At 37.5% G+C, this 24,959-nt stretch overlaps 1 protein-coding gene across 13 annotated transcripts in view; it reads right to left on the bottom strand.

The window, feature by feature from the left end:
- The window catches only part of PTPRM (protein tyrosine phosphatase receptor type M), a 481,970-nt gene that overhangs the window by 306,403 nt on the left and 150,608 nt on the right, over window positions 1–24,959 (bottom strand). For all 13 annotated transcript variants that reach the window (XM_069853870.1, XM_069853869.1, XM_069853866.1 and 10 more), the window contains exons 3-5: window positions 22,140–22,405; window positions 9,241–9,319; window positions 6,231–6,346 (exon numbers count right to left, since the gene is read on the bottom strand). In XM_069853870.1, the coding sequence (XP_069709971.1) occupies window positions 6,231–6,346; window positions 9,241–9,319; window positions 22,140–22,405 (461 nt within the window). The remainder of the gene's footprint in view (window positions 1–6,230; window positions 6,347–9,240; window positions 9,320–22,139; window positions 22,406–24,959) is intronic.

Here is a 24,959-nt window from a genome sequence, read left to right on the forward strand (position 1 = left end):
TAAAAAAATTGTAACCTTCATCTATTCAGTAATAGATAGTACCTCTTCCTGCAGGGCACTAATTACCCTTCTAACAGTAAAATCATCACAGATTTATCTACAAAAATACTACATCAGTATGCACATACATTAGGATGCATGTAGTTTTGGGAAAATCTTCAGATGATTGATGTCATTAAAGCTCTTGTCAAGTCAATGGACTCTAGGCAATCTGCTATGCACTAGATGGTTTGAGTAGTCTCAGATGACTGAGCTGTTTATGAGCGGGAGGAAGAATGAACTTCTGCACTCTTATAGTACACAAAAGCACCTATTGATCAAATCCAAACTATCTATAATATTCAAAAGAATATTTTTAATATTCAAATATTTTTAATATTCAAAATATTCATTTTTTAAGATTCAATTTCTTTTAGTCATCAAAAGAACATCTTTTGGTACTTCTCATTGTACGGTTCACATTAATAGTTGCACTTGTTCATGTTACTAAGTTGTTACATATATATACATGATTTAATTTTTTCAGGTAAATGACTCCTCCTTTGTGCTAGTACTAAAAAAAAAGGCTGAAACATTGTTTTCTCAAGTGCTTCCAGACTTAGCTATGAAAATGGTAATTACATGAAAGCCTCAGAGAGTTTACAGTACAACAAAAAATTCTTATGAAACTTCAGGACTTTGGTTCACCTTCTGGGATACTTTACATGATTTACATAAATAAGCACAGGCACACACCCCCAAACCATTTTGTGTATCTATAAACATTTTTTTTTTCATAATTTCCATTTTATAACCTGTCACTGCACCGGTTCCACATTCTCACAAGTATGTTTTTGATACTTCTCATTTCTGTGTATATGTGTGAGTGCATGTATTCCTAAGGAAAACAATTTGCTTTCCAGAACTCCCTTTGACACATGAGTATATCTCTTCCTTTGAATAAATAATAAATAATGCATACAGATTTGCAGTTTTGTATGTAGAGGAATAAAATCCTTCACACATTTCATGCACTCAGCATAAGATTACTGAAGATACAGGAAAAAAAACCATACACTGAATAAAGTGAAAGACAGCTTTGAGGAAAAGAGAAGAAGAAAAGCTAAATCCCTTATTAACATGTAATAAACCATTTACATAGAGTGGAGAACGCTGGCCCTTAGAGTGATACTGTTCTTATTTTCTTGGTTGCAAATTAAGTAGCATGCCTTTTGCATTCATAAAACATAAGCATGAAAGACTTAACCCTCTCCCCTTCTACCAGAGAACACCCATTAATCTCTTGCTATTGGCAAGTCTGATGATGCCACAACTACAGCTGCCAGACAAATCCTGAGATCCTAATTTTATTTGCTTGCTTTAAACAAATTTTACTTTTAGGTCTGTATTTCTGCAATAAAGACGATGTATCTGAGAATCACCTTTTTAAATAATTGTTTGAATTTCACCTACATTTTAGGAGGAGACTATGAAAAATACATTACTTCAGCGAAACAATGAAATCATCAACTGTAGCCTTCCACTGTTTGAAAAACCTCTCTCAAGAAAAGCCACCCACACTGAGTCAAGGTAGAAGTCTCTTGAAAAACGCAATTGCCACATGTTTAGTGATACACAACAAATCTTTAGAAACTGGTGATTTTTTAAGTGCTCAGTATCTTACATGCAGAGAATCAGGTCCAGATGTGCCAGAGATTGTTTCCATAAGTAAGGGGTAGGTTTTGCTTTTGTTTCTCAGTACCTACATTCCTTAACTATAAAATGGAGATTGTATCAATCCATCCTTATTGTGATGCACTAAGATTAGTAGAAAAGATTAGAAAATTAATACAATGGTTTTGAGAACTGAGTTGTATAGCATTTAGTAAACAAAGTGAAGGCCTAAATAAATGTGTGTGAAGGAATTCACATATTAAAGAGCTATTCATCAGCTCTTTTTTAAGGCTGCAGAGGCGCAACTTTTCCCTAGTATTTCCTTGGAAGCATGTACTTCAATGACACTTCAAACTTCATACACTTACAGAAAAGAAAACGTAACTATGTGTATGCCTTGGACTCACAGTGAAGGAAATTTATCTGTTTTGAAGTGAATATTTTTCTAAATTCATTTTAGTATGCAAGCTAAAATTTAGATTTCTGGCTCAAAGATGTTAGTGGAAATAAAATGTTTGCTTCTTCAATGTTCTAGGCTGCACCAAAAGATTAATTCCAATGAAGAATTCTATCCTGTTTCTCCTATAATACAGATTTCCATTTCTTGTGCTCATCTAAATACTAACCCTAGCACAAGCTTTTCAGAAGACATTTCTCAGCTGCTTTCACTTGGTTATTGTTAACTTTTCTTCAAATTCTAACTTTGGCTCCCATTTACAAATATTTTGCCTTTTTTTTTTTTCTGTAGCGTATTTCAATTCCTTGGGATTCCCAGCTCCTGCAGAGTGTTTAGCTCCTTATCTTATTAAAAAAAAAAACAACAAAAAACCCCCCAAAAAAACCAACACAGCAACTGCTACAGCCCTTAGAGTAGAAGCACAGGAATGGCATTTTTGCTTAGTCATTCAATGGAATACAAAAGAGTCTTCCCATACTGACAATAACCTGTGTTGTATATAGATGTGGTAAAGGAAATGTAAGCAGATTGGACACATCTGTTAATTCTAAACATTCCTTCATTAGTGTCATCAGATTTATTTAGAACATAAGCTAATGAGGACATGCACACAATCTAACCAGTGACCTTAGTAATTGGACGCTAGTTACAACAACAAACGCAAACATCTATGATGCTGTATTGTGTTCTTGAGTACTTTTGCTTGACTTTTACTTGAAATGATATCACTGAAAATACCTGCAATTTGTGGTCAAATTATCTGACAAGCGAGCAACCACCATTCATGCACTAGGGTGCATGGCTGGATCAGGAAAAATGTTTTTCTTGCAAAGCACTGCTCTATGGAATAGGTAAGCAGCTTTCTGTCTCCCCTACCCCAAAAAAGTAAATACTGATCACAGCATCATGAAACAGATTTCATGACTCAGTGCTCTGATTTGGGCAACTAACCTGTGAATTGTAGGTCCACCATCACGTTTTCAATTTCAAAACTACCAGAATACCCCATAAATTAATAGACTTCATATTCCATAGGGAATAAGAGTGGGATAGGCTTGAAAATTAAAAAAAAAAAATAAATAAAAAGAAAGGAAATAAAATATGATTTCTGTATTTCACTTAGGACTGTTACATGCCTGGGCATTATTAAACTAAGCACTTCTACATTTGCAACAAATACTCAGCAAAGACAATGAGACTAAACAACCAAGACACAATTATTCATTTGCTTTAAGGAACATATACCTCACAGTCTAATAGACTGTAAAAAGCAAAGTATTTGTTTAGCAGAAAGATGTATGCTACTAAACCTGAGGTCTTCTGCTGCGTACAAGGTGAGAGGTACTATATATAAGAGGGAGAAGTACAGGAGTAAAATCCTGCCACCGCTGCAGTCAGAAACATCACTGAGTTCAGTGGGTTTGTGATTTCACCCTGGGAATTTACCTGTACTTCAGACTAACAAAGTGACTCTGAAAAGTAATGACATGTACTCAAAATAATTTGAGATTATTCACCTTATGATATTTTCAAATTGCCAAATCCAAACAGATAACAGCTCCTGATATGACTTTTGTGGCAGAAATGCTGAGAAGCCCCTGATGAAAATCACACAACTGTATTTATTTATTTCCTATGGTTTGCCCTTAAGGTTTTATAAATTTACACATACCATCAAAAGTATGGTGAAAAGGGGTTAATATTACTGGTGGATAAACTAAGCACATCAAAGAGATTGCACAATCCATTCATAGCACCACAAATACCTGAAACCCTACTACCTGAGAGCTAGCATAAGTATCTGCATAAAATAGTACTCATTTACTTCCTCATTTCTGTCTCTAGCGTACGTCAGAATTTTTAAGATGTTTCATAGTTGAATATCACTTCTACTTTTAGCAGGAACAAAAAGATCATTCATGCCTATCCATCTAGTCATATGATGTATAAGATACTGTGTTTCCCAGCAGCTATTACAGATGTCTACATTGTACTTGTGGCGTGTGTGTGTGTGTGTGTGTCCACCCCTTGGGCTTTGTCATGAGATGTTATAATCAGGACTATACAAAATTCCTCCATATCACACCATAAAATCAGATGATCTCGATTGATGGAGAACTGTGAGGTATGGGGATCTGTTATCAGTCTTACTGTACGCTATAGCAGACTTCTCTGGAAACTGGCAAACAAGCACAAAAATAAAACCAAGATGCTCAGGAGATTCTGTCAGCATTTAAAATGTTCTCACAGAGGCACACCTGAAATTTGCACAACCTTGGACTGACTACCAGAAGGACCTGTAGTTATTTGAGCAGGATATATAAACAGTGGCCTGGCAGGAAGATGAAATTTCTCAACAAGTCAATCTGTCACTACTTTTCTATCCTTCATATAGAGAAAAAAAGTAACACATAACCACGTACAAACAAGGAATCACTTATCTAATCTCAGCAAAGAGATCCTGGAATTGCTATTGCCATTAAAAAGAATGATTCTATATTATATAAAATCTAGAAGGATTTTCTAATTTCTAAAATAAAGAAATTACATCTGAGCCTTGAAAGAATTTGTGCTTCCTAAATTCTGTGAAAAAAACAGTTAAAGCTGAAATCATACTGTCCTAAAATCTATGGAAAAACTGAATGAATCAAGGTTTCTCTATAATGAATACTACCTTCAATTTTACAGAAGAATACTAACCAAAAGTTCGAAGGTTCTCGAAGGGCTATAATTGATGAAATAACAACCCATTATTTTCCCATCCATGCTAAACTCTTTTCATGACTGGAAAAATCATTCTTTCAAAAAATCTCTATGTCTTAGTAAAGACAGGCGCCTAATTCCACTAATTCAACACTGTAATACCGGCTTTAAAGGGCTGAGTGTTAGAGAAATACCAGCCTTATATCAGCACAGCGGTTGAAAATACCTATGCAAACCTAGATAAAAACAAAAGACCTTTCCATTGCCTTCTACTGTATTTGATCAGGCTCTTTCAGGATAGACATAACAGTTTAGCATTCATATATTGACAAATATGGGTCTTTGCTTTTCAAGCAGCTTTATTTATTTGCTTGTGTGCTAGTTTTCTTTTAACTACTCAGCCGATTAACCTACTGCACCAAAAGGAATAATTTCTGAAATACTTGATGTAAACATTGTACCAAGTGCAATGTGAAAGGAAATCTACAGTAAAAGCCTTAAATTGTTTAAACAACAAGAACTGAGAAAATAATCTCTAAATCCCACTGGTTAATATTGCCGCAATTTCTCCTACCCTCCTTCTCCACACACTGCAGTTTCATCTGACTGATCTCCTGAGGCACTGTTTTAGGCATCCTTATTTCCTTCTCACAATGTCCCACTTCTGGCATGTTGGTTTTAAAGTATAGAAAGCAAAGGATTTAGAGGGTGGTATATCCCTAATGCAAAGTCCTAATACAGACTACTGACTGTGTAGAGAACAAATTGCTCTGAAATGATGGCAGCAAGACAGCAGTTAAATCTCATTGCTAATGGATACTGAGACGCATGTTTTTGATACAAGGCTATGCATATGGATAAGGGAAGACTGCTTTTACAGAAAGAAAAGGAGTTGGAGACAGTCTTTAAATCAATATCTAACATCTATCTAGAAGCTATGTAACTTAATAAATAAAAAACAATGGACTTAGTGAATATAGGTAAGATTCCTTGGCTCTGCAATACAGAACATTAGGTTTTACTGCCATACTGGTCTTCTCCAGCATGAGAACTAAGCATGCAACTTTAGCTGAAAATACTAAACAGAGCTAAGAGTTAAGCCAAGAAAATCAGTGGGTAAAAAGTTGCAGTTAGCCAGCACAGACTATAAGAAGGTCATGTGCTCTCCCTTGGGGAATTAGCCCACAGAATTTAGACACATAACAAAACCAGTACCTTTATTTTTAACAAGACGTCCCATTGCAACAAGGGAGCAAAATCTTCTGGCACCATTTTCTATAACAGAACACCCACTATGCAACAGTTCAAAGATGCTATAAAACCAGACAGTCCTATAATTTTTCATATTTTACATTTCTTTCAGATTATGAACTCCCCTGCCCCCAGACCTTAGTGCATTAGTAAAGAAAGAAATTACCTGTAACCAGAGTCTGTCACCTGACTCTGTTCCACCATTAGCAGTGCACTGAAAAGTAGCAAACTGTCCTGCATTGACTTCCACACTCTGAAGACGCAAGAAATGGGGAGTTTTTGCTGTTGGAAGAAGATAAAGTAGTGAAGTTAAGCAACATGGAAGTACTGTCTATGAATAACACACCAAGCAAATTAAATAGCCCTGCTTTAAAAGGTTCAAATCACTGACTACACATTAGATTTTAGGTTGGTTTACTTCCATAAGAGAAGGATACTGTTTAATTGTTCCTGCTGTGTAAGTTATCTCAGCTCAGAATCCCTCTTGTAATAGCCTTCTATTAATAAAGATCATATTGGAAACTAATTATGCTTTGGAAAAAAAAACCCTTATTAGATACTTATACTGACAAATAGACAAAACAGTAGCAAGCTGAGTGATGTTGTGAGGGAAACGGGTTTTTCCTTTTTAAGTATATGCAATGTCTATAGAGGAGATGCTTTAGAAATGTAGCCCACCAAACACCTAAGATACTAATGTAATACTTCTCACCAACTACAGCAGTATTCTTTAAATACAATTCTTCTCAACAACACTGCAGAAGAAAACAGAACACAATGTATTCTCCATACCAATACTTATTCTTCATTTACAAAAAGCAAACACTCTCAGTAAAAATTAAAGCAATACACCTACAAGTAACCTAACAAACGAAGTAGATATTCAAAGAATTATGTCCACTGAAGGAGGACAGATGGCACACGTATTTTCGTTTTACTAGAAAGAGTCAACCAATGACACAGAAAAACAGAAATTTAATTCAGAAAATTATCCTTGAAAAGGCAGTATTCCCCAACCATTCAAATCCTACTGAAGGCAAGGGGACTTTTTGCACTGTCTATACTGGCAGATAAGCCAGGCTCTGAAAATGGCTTTCAGACATGAAAATGTTAATACTAGCAATAAACTGGCAAACTGAACATACACTTTCTAGCAGAACATCACAACCATTCAAATTGTTGGTGACATTTTCTTTTCTGATGTTAACACTGGGAGTAACAGCAGTTTTAAGGAATTTGTAAATAACCAGCAATCAGAATTCAAGAAAAGTTGCTTAATATCCAGTGCAAGGCAGTATAAGAGGGAAGAGAAGTAATAAAAAATAGCCCAAATATATACTTAACCATTGAAGGAATTCTTTTCATGTTAATTGTCCTTATGGCAAATTTCTTAGACATACTGCTTCTTAAACACTTCTCAGTTAGGACAGCCATCCTCTTTTTTTGCCTATCGAACTATTAATGTCTGACTATCCAGTAAAATTCTTCAAAAAGTTCCCCATTATTCAATCCCTTTTATCTTATACATCTGCTTTTACCCCACTTGTTTTTTTCTCAGTCTTCCTAAATACTGGAAAATTAGCCTTTCTGAATTAAAAGGTATGGCTTAAGTGGACAGGGCATTAGGTTTTTCAAACAAACAAACATACTCGGGTGTACACATTTATATGGATCATTCATTTCAGTTCTATGTGCTTAAAACTTGCCTTTCCCTTGGTCTTTGTCCATACTACTCAGACAACTGCTTAATAAATACTTTTCCCATTTCCATTTCTGTTTAAAGAGTTAACAATTCCAAAAGTATTTATTCTGGCAATAGACATGAGTCCTGCAAGTTTAAGACACATGGTAGTTCTATTCCAATTTTCACAATTCTGAAATTTTCTTATAGACAGTGTAGCTGGTTTGATGTCTAACATTTTAATTACTTCATCAAAGAACTTTTCATTAAAGCTTTTGCATTTCCACACTGTCATGCAAGAACTCTACATACTATGGGATATAACTTAGCCTCCACATTAACAAGAGCTATTTGCAGGTTTTATAAGAACCGTTTGGTACAAATGCAAAGATCAAACCTCTCAAAGTTGATATAAGAAAATCCCATGTGAACCAAAGATACAAATTCAAAATGCAGAAGCACAAATACTGCCTAACAATGTGACGGCCTACTGTGTTTATTATAACTGAGTCAGAAATAACAGCTGCTGATTCTGCATAACTGTCTCTATTTGAAGAAATGTCTCTGCCTTATATTGCCACTAACACTAAAAAAATGTTTATGAGATGCTCTGGTACTGGTCAATAAACCCCTTCTTATTTTAATTTGCAGCTCTTACTTACAAGCCACAAAGAATGCATACAAGTACAATATAGCATAAGGAGAAGGTGAACAGTAACACAGAATTGCTGTCTTTTTCCCCATTTGGTCATTTGTTCACCAACACAGCACCAAGATTTATCCTACCATGTATGATCTTAATACACATTATTTAACAAATACCAAATAGGTGAAATAGTCATTTAAGTAGTCTTTTCAGTTACATCTGCATTACTAAACTAAAGCTTTAGTTTACAAGGATTTTCCTTGGCATCAGTTTTAGAAGAACTTATAGCTTATTGCAGATTCTTAATAATGGGATAAGGAAACATTTCTGAAACATAAGCAAGTACAACAGTGCAGAAATTGAGCCATGAACCCAAACTACAGTCCCTGGGGAAGTATCCCAAGTACTTTTCTTTATCAAAGCCTCAGCCCTCAGTCAGCTTTCTGAATTTTCTTCTTTCTAAGCCTTGGAAAAAAACATTACATACATTCAACTCTCGTGTTATTCACCTGTTCTCACTGCTGCCTTAGCCTGTGGCTGCACTGAATTTTTGATGGCAATACAAAACTGGTGAACAAATCTTGATGACTTTTGGTCTGAAGGAGTCATTATATGGCCTGGTTAGGCTCTAGGGCTTATGCCAAATGTTGTATACTAGGTGCATGTAAGAGAAGTCATTAAAAGGCGCAGGTGCTCAGATACTAGCAACATGTTGAACATACTCATCTTGTACTTATAGCAGTGACATTGTTTTCTGATATTTTCCATATTTTTTTATGCACATTTATTGAAACATAGTGACACATTCATTTTAGAGGGCTGGCTTTAAAATAGTGGATTGGTACTTACTACATGGATGTCCTAAAACTTTCACTTCATCAATAGCCACATATCCTGCGTGACCCGAAGTGACCACTTCAAAAACAACCTGAGAAGCAAAAAGAGAACTTCAGGTAGCAGCTTTGTAACACAGAAAATAAAAAAAAAATGTGTTATGGAAAATTATATTAGCTTTTTTAACGCCTTGAGAACAAAATACTGTAAAAACCTCAAAATGTCTTGTTTTTATCATTGAAATGAACATAAATAACATTTTTTTATGTTTTAATACTCTTGGAGATTTACAGTTGTCATCATTTATAGCACACAACGAAAACTACCAAAGTAGTTACCAGTTACCTAATAATAATTCTATTTTCCATTTTTTGTCTTTCAGAATAAACTCCTACTTTTACTTCAAAAATGACTGTTCTGCATTATACAGAGATTTGCATGGTATCAGACACGATACCCATTTTCATGAATGCATTTACCATGCTTTTAGTCTTCCACCAAATGTAATGAATTAAGTATAGCAGATACATTTGCCACAGTTTGTTTAATGGCTATAAATAGGTCACAAAATAAATGAACTGTTCATATAGTTTGAACTAAGCACACTCAAAAGTAAACCTCTCCAAACTTTGGCAGCCTTAGATTTGAACATCCCAAGAACATTTACATGGAACAGAAGAAAATGTGCCAGTAACATTAGCAGATATATTTCCAAACCAATGTTTAAGAAGTTCTTGTTCAAATCCAGGCTGTGGTTTTTTTTTTAATGCTTCCCTTTTGCTTTGAAAGTTAACTCTCACTGCCTCTCGTAACTAGTCTCAGAAGTACACCAAGGAAGTCAAAGTTTAATAACTATTTTTCACACATATGCCGTATTTGACCTTGGAACAGATGCAGAAGGACACTATGTACCACATCCTTTACTGCAATTATTTCAGCAGAAAGGGAATGATACAGAATGCAAACATGTCACAAGGATAACACACAGCCCTGCAATATTATATCAGTTTCCTGGTGCTGAATAAACACTGGCAGAGTACCCATTCTGATTTTAAAACAAACTTTAAGGTGAGCAAATTCTTAACCATCTCCTGCCTCTGCGTTCTCCCATCCTTCTCATTGCTCCTTCTGTGGACGCTGATCCCATTCTTCTCTCCCAGATACCATTTTCCTAAACTTTATCCATTTCTGTGGCAAATGCACCCACTCTGACGAAGACCTGACAAAGACCAGGGCTTCCTGAAGACTCAAGAAAAGCCAGTGCTTTCTGACTATTGAAATCTGAAAACCTTTTTCACATTCTCACCTTGCCTTTTTTGTGTTCTTACAGTAACTGTTGCCAAACAGCCAATCAGAACTGACCACAGATCAGGCTGGTTATAAACAGAGCCCCACTAGAGAGCTGACTTGAGTTGGTCCTCCTCAGAGCAGAAGGGATCCTGCCCTTGGATCATGACACCATCCAAGGTAAGTTCCCTGGGATTGAGCACCCTCATCTTATAGGTGAGTTTTGTGCACATTTGGGGTCATCGTTCCAAAGGATTGTTCACAAAATTAAAGGACTCTTAAAGTCAGCTGCACAGTAATATTCCTGCCTGACAGCTGAACTTGTGGTCTACTTTGGTTTGTCAGAGTACTAAGTATTTTTGGTTAGTTTACTTTGGGTTGTTGGAGTACCAAGTAAACCTTCATTCTGAGTGACTAGTTGTCCATTTTGTGGGTGCCTCCACAACATTTACTTCTCCCTCTCAGTCTTACTGGAGTGAAATCACTGTAAATGTGGCTTTAACTCTATGTGGCTGAAAGCAGGAAAAAAAATTACTTTTCATTCTAGTTCTGCCTTGTGTCTATAAAAATATTTCAACCTAGAGTGCCAATGTTGCCCCTTGCTGAACCAGGCAGCAACAGGAAAACACAAGACAGCAATGAAGAAAGTTCAAAAGCCACCAAATAAGTTTTGCAGAAACAAGTTTTGCAAAAAAAGGATTGCTCAGTCACAAACCCTAGCCTGGGGCCTTCTAAATGCTTGATGGCATTCTAATGGTGTTTAAAGTTGGTAATACCGATCCACAACAACAGAGTGGACAGAGTATGAATTTGGGTCCCAGCATTCAGTAGAGCATCCAGAGCAAGACCATTCAAAATTTCAAAGCATGTCTTTCCTACAAAGAAGAAAATTTCCTGGTGGAATTGGTCTTAGGAACCATCTTGGGAAGCAGAAGCTCTTAAGTAATAAATTTAATTCAAAGACCTGAAAGAGCTTTTCCAACCGTGATCACTCTTGCTCTCATCTCAACAGCCTTGAAATGGAAATACAGAGGGATAGGTAATGTGCACAAAGTAACCCTAAGTTTTGACAGTGATGCAAGATCCAGAATGCCGCTCCTGTTTTCAGCTCACTGAAGTCTGGAGAAAGAACAAGCATATATCTCTATTAATAGATGTGACAAACAGTTATATATTCTCAGTTTGTGTTATGCTTTCTGAAAAAATTAGTTATGCTGGTGCCCTTGGAAGAAGAGACCACTCCATTTCCTGAAGAGCTACTGTTGTAGTTTGTGGTAAATTAGAGTCAGTTTTGTGACCGAGTTGCTGTATGTAATTTAATTTCTCTGAAAATTAACTGCATGTTTTTGAGACAATGCTCTTTAAAAGTGATAAGACAGGGCACTCGTACACAAAAAGGCCAATGCTTATACTTAACCAAGGCCACCCTCAAGCTGGTGGAAAAGGAGTTGCCCCTGCAAGGAAGGGTGAATAGCACAGGTGACCCTAAACTGACCAATGGAGTATTCCATCCCATGTATGTCATGAACTTGGTCTTAACTTGAGAAATCATGAGGTTCTTGCTCTCTTTTGTGATGGCTGATGTACAGTGAGGACTTTGTTTGTCTGGTTGCTCCTGATCCCAGATCCGCATGTTCCTGAATTCATTTCCTGAGTCCAGCTCCTTTTTAGTGGTGGACCCATTCCCTCATGTCTGCTCTGCAGCATTTGTGTTGACACATAGTCATCGAGGGGTGGGGGTGCAATCTCATATATTTGTTTATATTTTATTATTTACTAATTATGCTCATTGTTATCATTATCATTTCATTAAAGCTGTAGTTCTACATTCCAATCCGTAAGACTTTTTCCTCTCCTTTCCCTCTCTCCTTTCCATCCATGGGGTGTGGGGGGGGGAAGGGGTAGGGGAATGGACAGGAGATTTTGGAGCCTCGACTACACCGATTTAGCTGCCAAATTTGGCTGGGTGGGACTAAACTGTGACAACTACCAAGTCTATTTAAAACAGAGAAGATCTGAAAGACTGTAGGGCATAAGAACCACGGCACAGTCTCAGGAACCTGCAGTTAATGCAGTTATGTGACATCATGGCAGTGAAGAACAGGGAGCATACATTCAGGACTCAGAAATGGTGGGAAAAGTTCCTGGGGAAATCTGCTGCCAGTAAAGAAGTCATTGAGTTAACTTAATCTAAGCATGTAGGCAAAGACTTGTGTGTAAAACCGTAGAGGGTTGGGGACAGTTACAATTTCTCTCCTGTATCCTCTAGTTTTCTCTGTTAAGAAGAAAAAGAAACAACAGTTAACTTTCTAGTTTTTATTGAAACGCAACTCTTTAAAAAAAAAAAAACGAAGCCACAAAATCCTCCCTCTCTTTTGGAGCACTTAACATAAGGAGAGGATCTGTGCAAAGCCATCTGAAAGGTCTACATGACCCATGATCCTATCACTGCAGAGCACAGGAGTTTTTTTTCAGGTTCTTCACTTTTAGATATGCTAAATTCTAGAAAACCCCAGGAGGAACTAGCACATGCACACCTCTGAAACAGCCAGCCAAACCAGTCAGAAGTTTTCTGCTAAAAATATTACTGCCAGATAATGGGTGTTGTAACTATTTTTAAAAGTGGTTGCATAAAAGTGTCTTTTCCAAAGAATTACCTAACTGTCAGCAAAACCAAATACCTGGGCTCTAGAAAAAAACTGAAACATATGCAACACCTGAGTAGAAGATTTCAAAATAGTTTCAATAATTCAGAACAGATGAGCTTAGCTACAGAGCCTCTGAAAGGTTTTAAGTACTTCATTGTCACAATATACTTGCAGCCATAAGAAGCTTGTAGATTCTAAACACAAACTCATTCCTTCAGTTCACAGGCAGAAACTACAACCTTGGAACAACCAAATTTGCCTTTCCTATGACAACACAGAAAGAATCAATGAGTGATCTAAAATATCCTGCCATATCCCTAGACAACATACCAAAAATGTCATTACTACAACTAAGCCAGGCAATGTATCAAGAAACCACCAACTGGACATACTATTAAATTACAATTATTGTAAATACAAGTATTAAACGGGCATGTTCCAAAGGAAAGCAATAGAAATTGAAATACTGTCAGTTTAATCACAATTCCACTAAAAGCAATAGCCAGCTGATATCAGCTTTAATAATCATAAGCTTTGTTCTCTTCTGACATAAAATATGCAATTTTTAGTAAATGGGAAGAGACATTACAGCCACTAGTAACATGCCATCGTGAGAGACATTACTGTTGTGCCTTTTACTTCATATATCAAAGAACATGACATCTATTCCACATACAGAAATATAATTCCCGTGCTATTCACAGGCTGTTAACTGCTATATCCAAATCCAGTATTTTGATAATTTTAATTTAATAAATTAAGATCATGGACTAAAATATCTGCTTAACTAAGCATTTTCCCTTTTCACACTAAAAAAAGAATTTTACTGTACACACAACATGTTTCTGAAAGTCCTAGTAAGTGTGCTGCAAACTCTAAGAGGGTGAAAAGAAATGGGTCTGGAAGAACTTCTAGTAGGTTATTTATTCATTGAAAAGCTTATATTAGGGATGTAAAGACTTCACAAATCTGAATCAGTTTTGCTACGAATTTCACCAGAAATAAAACCTAGAAAGTTATTTCATATGATTATTATTTCACATATTATATTTCATATAATTTTTTCCATCATTTTACATTTGAAAAATTGTTTGTCTTCTAAAAGTTAATATTTTTACTCCTGCCTCCAAACTTTGCCTTTCTTCACAGCTGACGCAACATCTGCAGGCAATATAAAAGACCCCAGCAAAACCAGAGACAATACTCCAGCAACGTCAGACTGGGCAGCCCTTGGATTTTTTTTGCCTATTATTCTGACACCTTATCAGTCCGGAAACAACCAGTTAAAATCCTGAATCATTTGGTCAGGAAAAACTCTGCTGAACGTTGGCCTGAGAGCTGTTTTACAGCATTCTCCCCCTTGCAGGCCTGCCAAACAGGAACCGGGGAAGCAGCTTAGTGCTGCACTGTCCCTGATCCTCCCTGCTTCAGTGGAGAGCAAAATTAGCTTTTCTTTCCTGCCACTTCCCCTTGCTATGTAAGAACAAAGAAAGGAGGTCTGCTCACCAACATAAATGCGTACTGCTGAAAATGTGTGACTCAAGATAACTTGTCTGTTCCAAAGGACAATAGAAATAAACAGGGTTTGTTGCCACACAACCTCACTCCGTAAATTCCTGCCTTTGTTGTTGAAAATTACAACACTTTTAGTCAAAAGGTGGATTATACCTAATATAAACACTCTCTGCTTCACATGACTTAAAAATAGCACCTTGCCAGAACAAGAAAGAGAAAGGAGTATTAAGAAAGCTACTTAACATCAGGCTGCAATCCTGCTCCCTGGCACCATCACTAAGTGGGCAGTGATGAATCACACGCTGCCCGCAGCACGCACTGCACTCTCCTCCCCACCTGCTGTGCTTTACCACACAGAGTGTCTTTCTTTGATTATATTTTGCAAGATGTTGGGAACAGCCCTCCAGCAAATTGGCAACGTCTTGTACTCCTGTGGGCTGAGTATTTCTCCCCCTTTTGACTCATCTTAGGACTATGCACTCCATCACCAGGGCACAATTATAGTGCCTCCTGCCTCATCAGAACCAAGTGAAGGGAGATTCCTGATCTGGTCCTTCCTAGACCCTGCAGACACCGGTCACAGCTTACTGACTTGGGCTGCCTAAAATGTGGTGAGGCCTTCCTGATTGGGCGTTTGTTCGATGCCGTTTCTCTCCCCATCTCTCACTTCTACACAACTACCATTCAGCACTCACACATGCATTCAAGCACTTTAAACAACGTTTTGGTGGTTGCCTCTCCTGAGTGAGCAACTCTTAAGACTGAGCTCCTGACATTAAGACTTATTAAATCTTATTCTTCTCATTTCGTTTTTAAATTGGTTGTTGTCTTACCTTTCTCTACTGAAGGCCCAGGAGCTTTCTTGGTTTAGGAACAACAGATAAGATAAAAAAACACAGACCCTGCAATATATGAAAAAAAGCGTACACCTAGAATTATAGAATCACAGAATGTCCTGAGTTGAAAAGGACCCACAAGGATCATTGAGTCCAACTCCTGTCCCTGCAGAGGACAACCCCAAAATTCACAAACCATGTGTCTGAGGGTTTTGTCAAATGCTTCTTGAATACTGTAAGGCTTGGCACTATGGCTTCCCTACTTCCTGGGGCATCTGTTCCAGCGCTCTGCCTCCCTCTGGGTGAAGAACTTTTTCCTGATATCCAATCTAAACCTCCCTTAGCACATCTTCCTGCCATTCTCTCGGGTCCTATCACTGGCTGCCAGAGAGAAGAGATCAGCATCCTCCTTCCCCTGTGAGGAATCTGAAAATTGCGATGAGGTCTCCCTTCAGTCTTCTCTTCTCCAGGCTGAACAGTGATTTTAGCTGCTTCCCCTCTAAATCCCTCACCAACTTCATGGCCCTCCTCTGGACACTCCCCAGTAGCTTGATATCTTTTTTATACTGTGGCACCCAAAACAGCACACCTGCTTACTCTTGGCCATTTTTAGACTGCTGGGGTTTCAGTCTGCCAGTCTTCCCTGGTACATCTTTCTCAAAATAACTATTTGCAAATCACCCAACTCAATGAGAGCTATTTAAGATGCCTGACACAAAGTTGTGAATCAAAATGTAATATGCATTTTGACGGTTTTTTTGAGTTCAAAGTACAGTTCAGGAACTGTATGCATGCAGCTGAATGCTACACATACAACACACATGAATGTGAGCCAGACCTTTACTGCACAAGAAGCTTAATTCTCTGTCCTCACTGATAACTAGAGAACATTGCATGACCCAAACTCCAAGTAAAGCATGTACAAAATTAAATTCCAGATTTGAAAAGGTAGGTTGGATCTACTGCTTCTTATTCCCTAAACTCCTAATTTACAAGGCAAAGTGTCAGAATGGTAAAGGATAAATCTCATCTTCGTGTGAAGTGATACCGTGTAAGTCCCTTTGTGTCCTTACTAAAAAAGACCAGGAGTTACTGCCAGACTCTTATCCCATTTTCTCATTCCAGCTTCACAGGAATTTATGTTTAAAGAAGGTGCAGTAGCACAGAGAACAGCATTACTCCACTGAAAGCTATGTTTAATCCTTTAAATTCCATGTCTGGATTTTGAAACTACTGTATTTGTTGTTTGATTTAAGCAAGATTTGTTTCAGCTCACTGCTGCCATGCCTCACTCCCAGCAAGGTACAAAGCAAATAACTCAAAATATAAAAACTGCTAGGGGGACACTGTATAACTTAGAATGGTGCTGTGCCAAACTGCTTGCTTGCAGGCTAGGGAGTTAGAAACACAAGCAACTCACCAGACTCAACCTAGTAGTGGCACTTCACATACTGCAAAGTTCCAATATCATTAATGCTTAAAAAACATAAAAGATATTTAAAATACTACTAGTTGATCTGAGAATCATTAACTAATACAGTGGAAAAGAAAAAAAAAATCCACCTCCAAACAAATAAAACAAGAAAACAACCTTGAAATCAACAGATTTTCCTGGGAGCAAAAAGATCTGAATGAGGAAAAAAATCAAAACTTTAAAGAAAAAAACCACCACCACCACCCCAATCCTCTAACCCTCTCCTCGCTAGAGAAGCAGTCTTTTCAGGACTTACTTTTATCACAAAAGCACCAGTTTTAGGTCCTCTCAACCTACTGAGACTGCTCCCCAAGAATCTAACAGCAAGCTCACCATGACCCATAGAAATCTACATAGCACTTGATAGTCTTTTTCTGTGTTCAACCTAATGCTATTCAAGTAAGGAGGAGGGTGAAGGTCTTGGTAATTACGCGAGGCCTTGTTTTGTTTGAAAGCTGTCTCTACATCATGATGAACTCCCTGATGCTCTTGCTTCAGATGCACCAAGTATACAATAGCACAGTAAAGCAAACAATTTCTCCTGTGACCAATGATAAAAAGAGGAAGTCAATGTTCCCTCAGGGGAGCACTCCTAAAGGGATTTTATGATACAGAAATAAGACTAGCTCCTGTAAAAATATCCCAGCAACTTTGAAACAAATAGCTTCGAGACCAGGAGGCACAGCAGAAAAGAACAAGCTGTGCTGATTATCTTTGACCCTCAGAAGGTGTTTGGCAGCTTGAACTTATGTTACTGCAACTATACTGTAATCAGTAACTGGACTGCAACACAGACACACCCTAAAGTCAAAGGCGGATATTAAGCATTAGCATTTAGAAGGCCATTAATTATGGAATTAAATACATCCTTAGTCACCAAAATACTTGAAGATTTAAGTTTAAATAAGCAGCAATTAAACTACAATTAGAGTTGCTACATGCATGTTATCATTGTGATTTATATATGTAGTACAGCTCTCCTATGGGGTGAAACCTACACAAATAATTACCTAGTAAAAAGAAAAGTGTACACTAATAGAAATTAATTATTTTGTTCAGAAACTGTTCTTCTAAAGAGTCAATTCTAAATGGAAACCCAACATGAATGGTATTAACAATCTTGGATAACTGCTGCTGCAATAATAAAATACTGTTAATTATTAAATCTTTTGAATGCTTTGCATATGTGTGTTAATAATACATGGTTTAAACAAAATATCTTTAGAAGTTGGATTAAAATTCACGCCACACTACAAAATCTAATTTCTAATCAGCTACCATTAGCAGGAGTTATTTTGCCCATGTTTTTCATGAATCTACAGCAAAACAGACCAACACCACTGTGTTTTTAAGCATCCAGAATTGTATAAACATTATAATACTGAAATGTCATCATATATACTTTGTCTTCTGAGTTCTGTAGTACATTTTGGTTTTATTAGCAGCTAGACACCTTCTAGGTGTCCTACAAATGGAATGGAATTATAAGGCATTCACAAACATTCAGGTGACTACATGGATACATCATTTAAAACACAACAAAGAAAATCACACGATTACATTGCCTTGTCCCTTCATCTACTAATGCCGAGTCTTTTCCTGAAGATTACTCCTCGGAAAACTACTGATTTTCATATATGGAAAGTTAAAAAGAGACCTATCATTCCTTTAAAATCTTTTTAGCAGACTTTTCGTAATTTTGTTCAATAAGGTCAGACAGCCTTAGAAAATCTATGGAAGGAAGTCTCGTACATCTTGGAGGTTATGAGTGAAACACATGGACTTGCACTCAAAAGAGGCTGGAGTTTTGGAAGCAAATGAATAGCAGCAGCTTAGTAAACAGACCTGGTGCTAGACACCTGTCAGATGGGTCCTCTGCCTTCTCCCACCATACATGCAATCATCTGTGCTCTCGCCTAACTTGGACGCACATTTTCACAAGGTCCACATACACCCTCTCTCCTCTTCCTGCCCTTCTCGCAGCTGCTTGCTCCAAACTTCCTGCCTCCCCCCAAAACCAGACTTTCTGAAGAAGAAAAAGTACGGAAATAGTTGAAAAGACTTCAGAAACAATAAGAAATTGCAAGTGTCACCAGGCAAGTGAAGAAACCGCATCACAGATTTCTGAGAGGATGGAGGTAATTAAAATGGAGACAATTGACTACAAGCTGTCAAAATGGAGACAAAGCTTCCTTAAAAATAATTAAGGTTATCTACAGTGAAATCAGTGAAGTAACACTATTTTACACTAATTCCTTGGACCACCGCAGATATTACTATATCATGTGACATTTTGGCACATCAGCTAAATTGCAATACCTAACCAGGTATTATTTCAGACTATATGCAGCAAACATGAAGAAAAGAACTTATTATACTTCTCAGTGAACGACTGATTATGTACAAATTTCTGTATTTCCAGAGGCAAAGAGAGCATGCAGAATCCACTAGAGATTGACTAAGGCGTCTATTGTATATCAGCTTATGCACGGTAACTTGCTACAGTGCAGTATCCCATTCAAACATGTAAGGCTTCACTTACAAATAAGGGTGAATGGCCCAGATGACAGGTCTCAAGGAGAATGTGGACCAGAAAGGTTATCTTCCTATTTCAATAGCCAAACATCCATATTATTTAGACATCAGTTAGATGTACTGTATTGTTAGAAATTTGACACAGATTACTACTGATATCAATAACATTTAAAACCGACAGAGCTTGCCTGTATTTTTATTAGCATGTTAATTTTCCTTAAATTTACTAGTCAGAGTCAAGACTTCTATAAAAATTTCCCTGTCCTCATTTGTATTTTGGTTCAGAACTAGAGTGCCTGAGTCTCTAAAGCACAATTCTCATCTTTACTGAATGCTGGTTCGCAGAGCAGTTCTTTTGCATAAGAAACCGTCTCCTTTTAGAAGGCAAGAAACTGGAAGCTCCTCCACTAATCCACTCCAAACCCAGACTGGGACATTACAATCCAGACTTCAGCACAAGTGACACAGTCATACATTCATTTAGTGTCTGCAAAATGTGTATGCACCACACAGCACTTCTGAATCGCACAGCATGCTCACAAAACCCTCTAGTAGATCCCATGTTACAAATCAACCAGTGTTATATCCAATGTCAGACACAAAATTGCCTGTGGAATGCTCTACTCTTCTCCCACCATCAGCTGAGGCTAACTACAAAGACTGGTCATCACTATTTCAGTTAACATAGAAAGGCTCTTTGGCATCACTGGAGGGATTCTCAACGCTGGCATTGACTGGGTAATGTGGGATCCACAGTCCTGCAGTAAGGTCATAGAACCATGGAATATCTCAAGTTGAAAGGGGCCCATGGAGATCATTGAGTCCAACTACCTAAAAATAAATCATATGACTAAAAGCGTCATCCAAATTTTCCTTGAAGTCTGACAGGCAAAAAAATACACATTGTACTTTCCCCTAAGAAATGCAGAGGTATGGCTAAACCAAGCTTGGACTCCATGACTGGGATACAGCCTCATGCTCCAAAGAAGCAGGTACTACACAGCTTCTCCTTCAATGCTGAGGTGAGCCTCAACTCTGCCCTTGTGGAAAAGGTGGCACTATTCCCTCATCAGTCCCATGGCCCATTATAGAAGATCTATATCTTAAGTCCTATCAGTGAATTTGGTGACGTGTCCATAAACTTACTGTGAATCCTCTTCAGGAATCTCTAACAATGCAGTTGCAGCTCTTGGGCACAACACTGGATGCAAATGTGAACCCTGTCAATACTCCCTACACAACCCAGGAACACACTATCAGAGACAAAAGGAAATGAATGAGCATGTTCTTTTGGGTGTGTAAGTATTGCACCCACTGCCAGGTATCCCATGCTCAAAGGACAAGATAGTCCTGGCACTCTGAACTCATATTTTGGACTAAGACTTCCTGTTAACTGTGGGTGAAGCAATCACAGCGGGGAAGACTCCATGAAGTTCTTCAGCTTGGTTTTTTCCTTAGAGGAAAAAGGGTTCAAATGGAATGGTTTCACTTCATTTGAGACATTCTCACAGGTCAACTGCAGCACAGAAATAAGTCCCTTGTAACTCCGTAGAGTACCTTGCAGCGGACATTGCCAAAATCATAAGGAGAATATAATGATGCACTAAATACCTGATCACCCTCTGTAAGAACAGAAACAAGGCTCTACCACATATGACACTAGTAGTCAGAACACTGATGTAGGAATTAAGGTGTTGTTGCTTCCTGCAGGAGACTGAGGAATGACAACATTGTACTTCCTAGGGAGGTCTGTAGTCAAAGAACCCCCACTTCTGGGATGGCTTTTCTTCAGAAAGTACGATGACAGTGTTCAGCACAGGGGATCAAATAAAATCCAACCAAAACTCTCCAAACTGCAAGTAAAGATGAGAGGAACTTCAATAATATCTTTGATCTACTGGCCTGCTCTTTTTACACTGAATTATTTGCTCATGGAGACATAGACTACATTTTCACGGGAAGAAGAGGAAAATCTGCTGAATTGCCATACAACGGTAAATAACTGTATAATCTGTAAACTTTCCAGGAGAAACAGCACCCTAAGGAACTGTCAAGTGAAATTCTCCCTAAATCTTTAGAATGTAATCAGAAGCCCATTCCTATGATAGCTACTGTTATATTTATGTTCACTACTGCAAAGAACAAATATATACTGCATTCAAACTGAAAACTCAAACTGAGGATTCAAAGGATTCTGCTGGTTCTAAAGCAACAAGTATTGCTGATATAAATCAAATTTGAAGACTCTAATGCAATAAAATCTACTGGCATTCAATTCTATCATCTCTAATGAACTGAAAGAATGAATGAATTTCTTATAGAAAAACAGAGGTAATTGACTGAAATCAATGGCAAAAATTCTGAATTGTTTCAATATAATTATTTCAACTGCATTTAAAGCATGTGTGTGTGTCACACACATTTATGCACCTCTATAAATGTACGTAAACGTGAAAGTACAACCATATATATGTAAAACCAATCATTTAGTGTCATCTACAAAAATATAATTAAGATCAACAAAACATGCTGAAAACTATTTTGATTAGAAGTCAAAATTATTATTAAGAACAAGGTGACAATTATGAGAAACAAGATTGCATAAAAAATTAAACATACCTGATAAAAATTGGGCCAGAAAGTGCTAATTGCCAGTTCTGCTCTGTTCCAAGTAGCAGTGATAGATGCATTCCAGACTGGGTTACCAACAGGACCATCATTTACTTTCACATATATATTCAAAGTGCCAGGGCTAGATCCACTCTTGCTTGAAACATAATAGTGGAAATCAATACAATGTGTATCATTTTCTTTCAGATGGGGCAGCAGGAGGTGAGCTTTCTGTCCTGCAAATCTCCCAGATGTATTCACCAACATGAAAGAACCTGCAAAACAAAGCCACTAGTTCAATTTCTTCTCTATTTTATTTTCCTCTCCCTAATACAGTGATCTCTAATTAAAGCATCATTAAAAAAAAATAATTTTTACTTTGCTTCTACTAATGTAACAGTAATTTGCATTTAGTAGGTATTTAATCAAACTACTCTAGAGAACCTCAAGATCTTTTTCCAAAGCTCATAAATATTAGAATCCTGATTTTCCAGTTAGAGAAAGAAAGAAGAAAATAAAAAAAATATACACCGAAGCAATCTGCACTGTTCTGAGACTACAGATGTTAGAAGATAATTGATTGTAGGTACCAACTATGTGAGCACTTTGATATGCAGAGCGTGCATTGGATTTGCAAGGGGAGGTTTTGGTAGCCAGGGGGCTACAGCTTCTGTGAGATGCTGCTAGAAGCTTCCCCCATGTCCAATAGAGCCAGTGACAGTGGTGGCATCTCTGGGTAACATAGTTAAGAAGGAGGAAAAGTTCCTGTGCAACAACAATTACAGCCAGAGAGAGGAGTGAGAATATGTGAGAGAAACAACTCTGTAGACACCAAGGTCAGTGAAGAAGGAGAGGGAGAAGGTGCTCCAGGTGCTGGAGCAGAGATTTCTCTGTAGCCTGTGGCGAGGACCACAGTGAGGGAGGCTGTCCCCTAACAGCCCACGGAGCAGATACCCATCTGTACCCTGTGGAAGGAACCCACACTGGGTGAGAGTGTAAGGAGCCTTCCTCTTAATGAGGAAGGAGCAGCAGAAACAATGTGTGATGAGCTGACCACAACCCCCATTCTCCATCCCCCTGCACTGTGTGTGGGGAGGAGGTAGAGAAAATCAGGAGTGAAGTTGAGGTCAAGAAGAAGGGAAGGGTGCAGGGAAGGTGTTTTAAGATTTTTTTTATTTTCTCATTATCCTATTCTGATGTGATTGGCAATAAATTAAATTAATTTTCCCTATTTGAGTATGTTTTTCCCATGATGGTAATTGCTGAGTGATCTCCCTGTCTTCATCTCAACCCACGAGTCTTCTGTTGCATTTTGTTGTCTTTTGTTGCACTCCCCTGCTGAGTTGAGGAGCAGAGTGATAGAGCAGCTTTCTGGGCACCTGGTGTCCAGCCAGTGTCAACCCATTACAAAAGCTGCAATGAAATTGAGGAGAATTATATGTGCTCAGATGGTGGGATGCAGTACATGATGTGGATAGATTCTAAAATATTCTCAGTTCCCTAGCCTTACTCTAGCTAATCACCACCTATGTCCTTGACTGATCGTGACAACTGCCTCCTGGCCTCAAAGGCTGAGAAAAGAAGGAACAAATGAAAATATCTATCAAATTAGCAAGCTTTACAGGGGGGAAAGAAGGCAGGGGGGCAGCATGAATTTTACACTATGGTCTCGAGTTAAACAACAAACAACAAGAAATGTGATGGTATGGTTCAAATAAAGTTCTGTTCAAACAGCCTTCAGATGAACAAGTCAATTCATGCTCTATTTTTCAGTGCCTATTAATGTGTTTCATTGAAGTATACCCTCAAAATAATCATGTTACAGAATAGATGTGCGACTAAAGAATTGGAATGACTGCATACACATTACATTAGAAAACATGACTTTTGAGATACTAATATTTCTGAGTTGAACAAACCCAAGGGAAAGAATTCTATTAATACATATACTAAGATATCATAGAAGGAAATAAAATTCAACATGATGTCTACTATGAAAAGGAAATATATCAATAAAAGACATGAGGTAATTTAAAAACTCTGTGTTTTTCATAAAAGTCAAGAAATGGATATGTTATAAGTGCATACTATAAATACATAGATAAGTGCTCTTATAAAAATATAAGCATATACATTTCTCAAATGGTTATTAGAAAACAATTTTTATATTCTTTCCTTTTTCTTTCTCTACTTTGATGGGTGATGATACCTTGGAATTTCAATGAAATGCAACCTCCTAAGTAATTTCTTGAAACACAATGTAAGTGTTTAAAGAACCTTGGTCCAGACTGCACATTATCTTAAATACGTTTAGCTAGACAATACTACAGCTTTGCAGTTACATTCAATTACTTATCAAGCATAACTTCTCATTAATTATTATTCTACATAAAATATCTAAGTTTGTAAAGTTTATAAAATGGAAATTATTTGTAATACAAATAAATTAGAATATTTTACTTCCTAAAAGGCATTAGTCTCTATTAATTTACAGTTACTATAACATATTTGGACAAATCCTTAATCATTAGTAACATAACTAGAAGTCACTGAACATGTTTTCCATACTCTCCTAGAGAAAACTTTAAAATTTTAATTTAGCAGAAGGCAAGAAGGCAAGATTCATGTGCTTTCCCATGTAAGGACAAGTTACTGATTACACTATACTCAAACTCATAGTACACATATCTGCAATGTTTTATTTCTTGCTGTGTTTCAGTAATCTAAAATGTAATACGGCCATAACCAGAAGAGGGACACACACCTACCGCACACCCCATATTCTAGATGGAGCACCAAAGAGGTGGTGACCTTGCTCCTAACCTACAG

Source organism: Phaenicophaeus curvirostris, chromosome 3, assembly GCF_032191515.1.
Source record: "Phaenicophaeus curvirostris isolate KB17595 chromosome 3, BPBGC_Pcur_1.0, whole genome shotgun sequence".
NCBI classification, from domain to species: Eukaryota; Metazoa; Chordata; class Aves; order Cuculiformes; family Cuculidae; genus Phaenicophaeus; species Phaenicophaeus curvirostris.